The sequence below is a fragment of the Solanum verrucosum genome, unplaced genomic scaffold (genome assembly GCF_900185275.1).
Source record: "Solanum verrucosum unplaced genomic scaffold, falcon-dt-bn FXZP01000115.1, whole genome shotgun sequence".
In the NCBI taxonomy this organism is placed as follows: Eukaryota; Viridiplantae; Streptophyta; class Magnoliopsida; order Solanales; family Solanaceae; genus Solanum; species Solanum verrucosum.
The window spans coordinates 163,784-174,495 of record NW_026020680.1 but is presented as its reverse complement, the minus strand read 5'-3'; the positions used below and the strand labels follow the sequence as shown (position 1 = coordinate 174,495).

The window sequence follows — 10,712 nt, the reverse complement described above, 5'->3', positions numbered from 1 at the left end:
CGAGTTAGAGACTGCAGTGGTTGTGATAACTCACTAGTTAACAAAACAGTTGTTACACCATGTTTGCTACCAAGCAGTGTTATCAAAGGCACACTTGAGCCCTGAAGCAAGGCTCAAAACGTATTGAGCGCCTCGCCTTGCTTTATGTGCGCTTTAGTGTTGTCATCAAGGTTCTAATGCATATTTTTCCTTGCCAATGAGCCTCCTCGTCAGAGGTGACACTAAACAATTGATATTTCACTTTATCATAAAAAAATCAATTTCTTTGGTCATATAATTGTCATTCATGTTTATAATTATTAGTCTTGAACTAAACATATATATTTGCATTTTTTTCTCCCTTTGCGCCTTTTTTCAATAAAGCCCACGCTTCATTTGCACTTTGCGCTTAAAGCCCCAACAGACCTTAAAGCTTTTTTGCGCTTTTCGCCTTTGATAACACTGCTACCAAGTCAGTTACATTTCCACTTTGTGTAGTTTGCCTCCCAATGTGTAGAGACACTGAATTTCAGAAGCCATTAGGGGGTGTATAGGGGCTCGGCAGAGCACAATCTGTGTATTTTTATATGAACGTTGTGGAAGAAGTGAAGAAAGTCTTTGACATTTATTTTAATGCTCTTGCATAATTCATAGTGTCTTATGTTCAGTTTTTTCTCTTGGTCTCTTTTAATTTTCATTTTCTACAGATAGTTATGAACTTATGATTTTGAAATATATATACTTACCAACATGTTAAAAGGACTAGGCTCTCATTAGGGCAATATTATCAAATCGCACCTGGGATTTAATTTTTTTTATTCCTGTTGGCCTCTCACTGCAGTCCCTGTTTGTTCGTATCTCTCTACTGACTGCTCCTTTTGTATCTCAATTTTCGGTTACCTAAGGAAAATCAATGTTAATTTGAGCTAATGTCTTATTATAGAGACTTTCAAGTACACAAAATGTTTTACTGTGTGAAAGATATGGAGTAAAGGTGAAAATGACAAAATCAATGTTATGAGCTAAATATGTGTTGTAGTAAACCTTTACATCTTCAGAAAAAATATATCACTTCTGTAATTGATTTCTCCTAGAGAAGTATAATATTCTATTCAAAATTGTTCCATTTATAAGATTGTTCCCCTAACAATGAATATTTTTTTCTCCTAAAGTATCTTTTAAATATTCAAATAATATTTGATAATCCAAAATTGAAGTTCATAGGGCTTTTGCTTCTTCTTTTAGAGCTTATGCCCCACAAATGCAGAGATAAAATGCCTCCTTTTCTGTCTCACATTTTAAGAAGGGAGGGAGAGAGGGTGCATTGAATTTGAAGCATGTTGTGATGGTTAGTCTGATAACTGTAAAATAGAAACTAGAAGCTCATGCAAATGTTTATGTCATAGCTACTAAGATAACATATATTGACATCTAGAAAATGCAAACCAAAAGCCTCTTACATTTACACATTTGGGCTATAAAACACACTTCTGCTTGCCTATACTTCCATTATCCCATCAACATCCTGTTAGATATGAAACTAGTTGCTTTAACGTCAAAAGTCCAAGGTACATGTTGCATATTCTATGACTCGAAATACTGAGAGGATGTAATGTTCTTCGCTTTCTTCTTGTCTGTGCCATCTCTTCCTTTTCCTTTCCATCCATTGCATCCTTAGATTTCCTTCCTCTTCAGAAGCTAAATCTTTTGAGAAATCCATTACCCTCCTCAAATTTTACCAGTTGATCTTCATATGGGAGTTCATTAGATCTTCCCACTAGTTCTTTTGCCTTCAAGGATGCTCCTTCCCAATCAGTACTATAAGTGACTATTAACATTGAGATTACACATGCCACTTGAGCTGCTAGAAGCCCATAACAAAGGCCCAAAAATCCTAGCTTCCAAACGAAGGCCAAAGTGATGGCCACTGGTGTTCCCATCAAATAGAACGAGTAAAAGTTAATACCTGCACCAACACCGGGCCTAGCACTCCCCCGAAGAACCCCACAACATGTTGTCTGTGGACAATTAGCTAGTTCACAAAGTCCAATAATGGGAAGAACGGTCGCTGTTAGCTCCAGAACTTCTCTATCTTTTGTAAAGACTCTTCCCCATGCTTCTCTCCCTATGGTGGTCAGTATGAATCCAAATGTTGAAGTCAAAAAGGCCAGCCCTATGGCTATCCCTGTCGCCAAGCGGGCCTTAGCTGGCCGTCCCGCTCCAAGTTCATTCCCTACCCTGCTTGAGACTGAAGCACTTAGGGCCGAAGGCAATGTGTACATGAGGGATGTGGTTTGTATAACGATAGCAGATGCAGCAAGTGGAACTTCAGGTCTGTCAAGGTAGCCGGCTAGAACTGTCATGAATTCATACCACCACCACTCTAAGCAAACTGCTAAACAGCTAGGTATAGCAAGTTGAAGAAGCATTATCCATTGTTCTCCCACAGAAATGGAAGGAAGAAGTTTTACATTTTCTGCTAGGGGTTTTGATGGAGATCCATTTTGGTCATAAGTAAAGAATATATAGCCTAAAAGGAAGAATAAGGTGACAAAGTTGGAGACATAGGTTGAAATTGCAATTCCTTGGATCCCAAGACTGAGAGTAAAAGTCAGGTAAACTGTGATAGGGAAATGCAGCATTGTTGCAAGTGAAGTACACCATAATAGAGGCCATGTTGTACCTTTACACCGTAAGTAGATGCGTAAAGGGTGAAGAAAGCTGTTAGCAATAAGATCTGGGACAGCAAATCTGCAAAATACACTTGCTACATGTATTATTTGTGAGTCTTGGTGTAGCTTTAGCATGAGAGACTCAAAATTAAACCATAAAAAGGCAATAGGTATAGATGCAGTTAATAACATAAAGATTGTCCTTTGGAGGGCAAGAGACACTAAAGTCAAGTTTCTTGATCCAAAAGCCTGGCTAGAAAGTGGTTCCATCCCCAAGGCTAGGCCAGACAAGACTGAGTAACCAGTAATATTGGTGAAGCCAATGGCCAGTGCACCCCCTGCCAGCTCCAAGTTTCCCAGCCTTCCCATGCACACAACTAAAATCATGTTTTTCAAATAGGTTGCCAAGCCCATAGCAAGTATAGGAAAACCTCTGTCAATTATTTTCTTCAATTCCTCCTTGACCTAGAAATTATGGGGGGAAATTGTTCTTGTCAGGGTGATTAATACACATATTTCCTGTGATTTCAAATGTTTTAAAAGGATTCTGTAGTTTGTACCTCTGGTAATGTCGGGTGCTTTTTGATCTGTTCTGCTGCCATCTTCTTTAAGCTTCTTCCTCTTATCTCTTGTTTGCTTGTTTTGGAGTGTTATAGAGAGAGCTTAACTGTGTATAAATCCTTTTTCTGCATGCACTTCTGTATCCATGCACAAATACTACCCACTCACATGCACTTATGAAAGATATATAGAGAGGGAGAGATATATAGATAGAGAGAGCGAGAGAGGAAGAGAGGGAAGGAGATACTGAGAGACACTAACTTGAGTGTCCAGGAACAAGGATATTTATAGGGGCTGGAGGTGGTGGTGGATTTCTGAGTTACTGGTTGTTGAAAGTTTAGAACTGGAGTTGAGCTATGTAATGAAGCACGGTGAATATTATTTACATTGAGTAATAAGGTGTGCTCTCCTGGTCCAACTGTTGTGGCTACAGTTTGTCCTTTTTCCAAGTCTGTAAGAACATATCCACTTCACAGCAAATGTAATGAAATATCCACTTCTCCTTCTTAAAGAACTATGCTTGAATATTACGTTACTGACTATGTTGTTCGGACTCTTGAAAAATGCCACCAAGAGCGTGTCAGATCCTCCAAAAGCAGTGCATTTTTTGGAGGATCCGACATGGGTGTGGTAACATTTTTGGAGAGTCCGAGCAACCTAGGTTACTGATATATTCTCGCCTGAAAATGTTTTGGTATTGAACTGTAAATATGGTTCATGTGTGTTTTTGTTAATGACTGGTTCTTTCTTGTTATCCTTTTTTTTTTTTTGATGACAAGGGAAAGCCGCAGCCGCTACCCTTTGGGTGCGCACAGGGTAAAACCTCCGCTCCTATGCAATAGCTCACAAACCACATAGGAGAGGTAACCCGCATTAGGCAAGCCTGGTGCGACGAGCTCGACCCAGAAGGCAAACCCCTTGCTTTCGCTGGCAAGGGGTTTCGAACTTGAGACCTCTAACATGGAAGTCCCAAGCTCAAACCACTGGGCCACCCCGAAGGGTAAAAAAAATAAAAAAAATCCTTTTACCTTTCTGTTTTATGTATTATACCACTTTTGCACTGTATGTTGAACTACTCAAGGGGTTCAAACTTTACCTTGGGTTGGGGTCTTCCGTCATATGCATTCAAGGTCTGTATTTTCATTATTACTTTGGGAGGAAGCCACTAAGGAGACATTTAAATTGACTTCTCATAACCACTTAGGATCAATCTGAGTCAAATGATGGGAATTTTCTATTTGTAATGCATAGAAATAATTACTTTTCTATTTGTATAGGATGTCTTATTTAAAGCAAATCTGAAGTGAACGGGGTATTATCATAGTATTCTGATTTTCTTATTGTGAGTTGCAACCTTTAGTACATTGGAGTACAAAGTGGCCTAACTATTATTGTTCCTTTTGATAATTAGAATTAGGTAATGCCTTTTCTCATGCTAATGATGGAATCTAAAACTATGTTAGTGGTGGTGGTCCCATGATTGAGCCCTTCTCACATGCTAGTTGGTGTTTTTAGGTTAAGCAAAAACCTTCCAGCGATGTTTACATCTGTGGTTATTCTCGTGTATCCAAAAGATCCCAAGGCCAAACACCATTTTAAATTGTAGCACACCCTTTGTCTTGAAAAGTTAATACAACTGTCTTCTTTCAATTTTCATATCCTTATTTGTACATGCTTTCAATATCCCTCCCCACTTTGGTTTCCACATCTCCTACGTATAACTAAGTGTTAAAACCTACCTCCCCTTTGGTTAGTTAGTTATTTTTGGACTCTTGTTGTGTAAGGTTGTTTTCCTCTTACTCTTTGGTGTCTTTAGTTGGGGGTACATGTGCATACTTGCTTTTGTTATTGTACCTGTCTTATGCCTTCAATCCACTACAACTTTGCCTTGTACAGAGGTTACATGAGTGGCATTTCACCTCTATCCTATTCAAGTCTCAGCAATTAGTAAGGAACGTGCATTTGACTTGAGAAAAAGAACAATTTACAAGGTTTCTATCTTTCAGGTCACAAAGCTCACTGTTTCCTTTTCACTCAGGTTATTCTAGAAGAAACCCCCTTTGTCTCCATGTCTGAGTGGTAATATTGACTAAAAGTAATTAAGTTATTTGAATTGAAGGTAATGTTAAGTAATTAAATCATTTGAACTGAAGTAATGTTGTCACATTGTGATGAAACCATCCATGTGCAGTTTAGTTACACCTCTGGCAAATGACTACTTATCAATATTGAATTATTGCACTTTTCTTAATAGAGTCATCAAATTGCAGTTCAAGGGATGGCAATGGGGCGGGGTGGGTGCGGGGCAGGATGGGTTTGGTGTTATGCATGTGCGGGGCGGGTTGAAATATGTTTTTGAAAAACTAATGTGGGTGGGTTGTGGTTTTGTTGTCTTCTTTTATTTATTTTTACTATATATCCCTGTTGTATTTGCTCATTATTTTAATGTAATGCTTCCCCGCTAATAATTACTAAGTACTGTTGTGTGTTTTTTTCTGTTAAAGCTCTAATTTTTCTACCCAGTTCATGAATTTTTGTGTTTGATCATTTTCTACGGTTACATCATATATAACAATAAATCAAAGTTGAGCTTTTGCATCATTCAGTTGAAGTTTCTAAAGTCTATTAGGTTGTAGCTAATTAATTAATTTCTGTTAATAATTTTTTTTCTTTATATCTCATGCTTCAATTAAACATGTTTTGATCACTGTAGTTGTTATAATAAATAATGATGTCAACTAACTAAAGTAGTTTGAATGAAAACATTTTTATATATGTAAAAAATCAATTGAATTATGCAGGGTGGGGTGGGCGGGTTGAAAACAACAAGATAGGTTTATGCGGGTTTGGCCCGCCCTGCCCCATTTACTACAGGCACCATCCCCCTCCTAATTTCACTAAGATAAGAAGAGATACTGTAATTCTTTTTGCATCATAATAACATTTCCAACAGGTACCGTCTTATACGGTGAGTTGTGGCATTTATGCTGCTAAAATGTTGCACATTTTGGTCCCTAAGTTTCAAGCATTGTATCATAGAAGTTAAAAAAACCGACAATGCATTTCATATTCCCTTCCACACACAAATGGTAGATAAGATAAGAGCTTCCATCAATTTAATTTGTCCCATGACGTGGAACAAGTTGAAAGAAACTTAACGTTTTGATAGGAGATGATGTTAAGCACTAACCACCAAATGGGGGTCTATGTTGCTTATGTCTGAAAGTTTAAACAACTAACTCTACTGTACAAACGTTTTGACATTTGACCAATGCTATTGTTCCTTGTCCCACACCTGCTTTAGTTTATTCTTTTCCCACTTTTGACCAAGATAAAACAAAACTTGTTTATTGTTATCTAATCATAATTATTAACTAATAACCTATAGTTTGTGAACTAACTGTAGATAATTAAAGTCAAAATTAACAGCAAAAAAGAGATTTTGTGTATCTTAGTGTCATAATCCATCCTCTAGGGCCCATTGAGCATGATATTTTCTTACTAGATATAGCACTAATCTCCAGCGGATTTAGTCATGATCACTCTTATTAGGGTTTGTAACCGCTAGTATGATTGTTATTTACACCAAGCAGCATCTCTTTAGAATAGGAAAAATCTGTTGGTGGAAAGAATCTCTTATTACTAGATTGCCCACATCATTTGGTCTCTTCACATGATGATGATGATGAAGTTGTGAAAGGCAATATCGTTATCGTCAAGCTTAAAAAGATAAATAAATTGACCATCACCATTTTGTTCAACTCTTTCTTTCTCCTGTACCAGATTCTTGCACATGAAAGGAATATCCAAACGTCTTGTAAAATTGGACTACATCATGTTACCTAATCAAAAGGTTTGACTTAAATCGTTGAAACTTTTACATTCATAGTGGAAAAATTATTTTATATTATCACTGGTATCCTCAAAGTATTACACTACTTTTTTGAACTATGAATTTCCCACTACATGTTCCAATCAAATTTTGTTCTTGTTGTTATGATGTAAACAAAAGCCTAAAAAAAAACACTATTTCTGGTGTAGTATCAAGTTGCTTTCCAATAATATAGCTAGATTCTCAAGACAGAGTGGCAACTAGGGCTTTACGCCAAAAAAATAATAAGAATGTGGAATCTTTACCAATTACGAAATCCAAAAGTTGGCAAAGGGGTATGTGAAATTTTGCATTCAAATGCTACTTCGTGTTTCTCTCTTTTGCTTACAAACTCTGTTTTAAAAGGTTTTTTTTTTTTTTTTGGATCCGGCCCCTGGGAGGGGCACTAAACGCCCTAACACTCCCATGTGAGGCTTACACTCTAAGCGTCTAATTGTGTATCCTAGACACATGCTCGGGATTCCCTCAACAATTCCTATCAAAATCATGAGTCAAATTCCCTAGTTAGCATTGTTAATCCTCAAATTCTTTAACAAATGAATAATAGATGTTCAATTCATCAGTAGAATATGAAGATGTGAATGATTCAAATAATGAGTCAGTATTTCTTTCTTGCTAATTGAGCACATTGTGAGGATGAGTATCATTTTTGTTGATCTTCATGTCTTAGTTCTAAATCTCTCAAAATTACCACACTTCTATTATTTTGTAATCTGAAAGTAATTTTGTATTTATTCACGGAAGAGTTATGTTTTAAATTTCAACTGATAATTTTATTTATTTATTTTTTTATTTCAACTGATAATGATTATTGATTATTTACTTTTAAAAAAGTAATATGTGTGGTGTGATAGTAATATCTTTTTTAAGAAATTGGGATTCTTTAAAATGTGTAGTTTTATAGCATACCCTCTGTTTGAATTTGTTTATCGTATCGTCTTTTTTGATCTGTTTAGAAAAAATCTCTCTTTTGTTTTTTTTGACAAATTTTAAATTTTAATTTTTTACATTACATGTTTAAGGCCACAAGATTTGCATATCTTTAATTTAAGATCATGAAATTCAAAAGTTTTTTTTTTTAATTTTCTTAAACTTCGTATCAAGTCAGTTTAGGACAAATAAATTGAAACGGAAGGACAATAATTTACACATTTTGTTTACTATTTGTATTTGATCAGATTTGTCCCTTCTTCCCCTATTTGATTTTAAAATGCCCCTCAACACACTAAAAATTGCTCAAAGATGTCCTCCTTTCGCCTATTAAATTAGAAATCTAATCCGATAGGTGTAAAGAGGACATTTTTGAGTCATTTCTTGTACTGCATTTTGTATGTGCTTCAAAGTTAAAACAGTGCTTACAAATAATCTACCTAATAACCTTTTAATTAGAAAAATAAAACTAAAATTGTAGTTAGAGTGCAAGTTAAGTAAAGTTCTCTTAGACAGTGGCATCATTACCTTTGCTTACTTTTAATTGATTTAGACATTAGTCCAAAAATGTTTATGTACTTCCATCTCCTTCAGTTTTGTACCCGTAGAATGCATGTGCACTTGATAAACATGTTCCTTGGAGACTACAAGGTACTTTGATTGATGTAATGTAACCATGATCATTTTTAGACTCCTATTTCAATTTCCCATGTTATATTCAATGAAACGACACTGGGCTTCTTTTCATAGTGAAAAAAAGAAAAGACTTTTCTTATCTCATTTGATTAGGAAGTAATGGGAAAATTGTATGCATGGAGCTTCCACCACCCCACTCAGCGCAGAGATAGTGTCTGATTAAGTTCTTAAATTATATTCCACTCGTTTATTAGTATATATGGAAACCGCAAAGAGTTCAAAAGTATAATAAGTTTACTACATCAACTATGACTAAGGAGTCGCTTGGTCTAAGGTATAATAATTTCAAGATAAAATGTAGGATTATTTTATCTTGCATTTGGTTGGAAGTATTAGGTAGTTTTTGAATTATTTATTCCGCCATTTATATTATAGTGATGAAATAAGTTATTTCATATGCATTGTGGATACTAAAGACTACAAAATGGTAAAATGATGCCACAAATGTAGAGATGGCAATAGGGAAGAGTAGGGGTGGTAAAGACTACATATTTGATTTCTAAAAGGATGAAAAATATATTATATGGCTGGTAAGACATGATAAAGTCAAATTCATCATCAAAGGAGAAAAAAAATCCAAAAACATAAACCAAACATGACATGGTAGGATGGAGCAAGGCTTTGCAGGGAGAACAACATTGTAAGAAATGTTAAACGCGGGAGAAAAGATATACACGAAACCAATAAATTAAATGTTCTCATCTTGAACGTTTCTGCTTTTATAAATAAATTATAATAAATTTTGATGAAAATATAGAGTATAAGATATTACAAAATTGTTTATAAATACAATTTATTATGCATGTATAATAAAAATATATATGTATATAATTTATTGGTTTGGTTTAGTTCGGTTATTTCTTTGTTTTTCTTAATAAAACCAAAATCAAACAAAATATTATCAATTTTAAAAAATCTAAACCAAATCAAACTCAAACCCAAATAAAATTGATTTATTTAATCGGTTTGGTTGATTAAAGGATAATGAGTTTATGCTAAAAAAAAATAAAGGTTAAATTCGTCTGAATACACTTATTCAAGGGAAAAGGAGTTTTGAAGTTATATAATGTGCAATGGATCGAATATATTATAAATATAAAAGATAACGGCTATTATTAGTATATATTTTTTGCAACTTTTATATTTAAATTATGTTTTATTTCATTAATATCCTTTAACTATAATTTTTAAGGATTAACTCCACTTGACTTGATAAATGGCAAAAGTATTTGTTAATACTTTCTTAAGACATGTGAAAGGTAAAATAAATCATTTACGTGACCTTTATAGTGGCTAGGGGTGTACAAAATTGAACTGAAAATCGAGTTAAATCGGAAAAAAAATTCGACTAGTGCTTTGGTTTGACTTGGAAGTATTGAAAAAAAAAACCCGATTATATTTGGGTTGGTTTGGTTTTAACTAAAAAAAACTAAACTGAGACCAAATCAACCCGACATTATATATATAATTTTAAAAAAATTAATTTTATGCTTAAAAATATTTACTTTGATATAATTTTTAAATATTTCTTATACTTTTCATAGTTTTTATCTTTTTAATATATTATTTCAAGTTTGAAACTTAGATTTCTGAATGGTCCAATAAAGATTATAGTCCACAGATGTTGGTAATTATAATAAAGCTTAAATCAAAATCAAATTAATATTGATGCAAAAAGAAAATCAATTCAATACTAAGAATGACAATAATATCGAATATTTGTTCTTTAGTTTTACATTGGTTTAGACAATTAAAATACATAATCTAAATTTAATTTCCTTTAATATTTAGTCATGTAACTAATACTAATTGAACTTATTTTAGCATGATTTAGTACTTTTAAATTATGATCATTTTAATTATGACTTGTTAATTTGCAATATTTGTTTTACGCGATTTCATTATTATTATTTTTGTTGAATATTTTAGTGTCATTAATCATATCATATTTTGTGTTATTTTTTTAATAAACACCTTAGATA

General features: G+C 34.1%; 1 protein-coding gene across 1 annotated transcript; it reads right to left on the bottom strand.

Moving 5' to 3' along the window:
- Window positions 1-1,362: 1,362 nt before the first annotated feature.
- On the bottom strand, window positions 1,363-3,737 carry LOC125812316 (protein DETOXIFICATION 55). The gene is made up of 2 exons (XM_049491828.1): window positions 3,212-3,737; window positions 1,363-3,116 (listed from the first exon to the last, which is right to left on the bottom strand). Exons 1-2 carry the CDS (start codon window positions 3,251-3,253, stop codon window positions 1,671-1,673), a joined length of 1,488 nt encoding a protein of 495 aa, XP_049347785.1. The 5' UTR covers window positions 3,254-3,737; the 3' UTR covers window positions 1,363-1,670.
- Window positions 3,738-10,712: the final 6,975 nt, after the last annotated feature.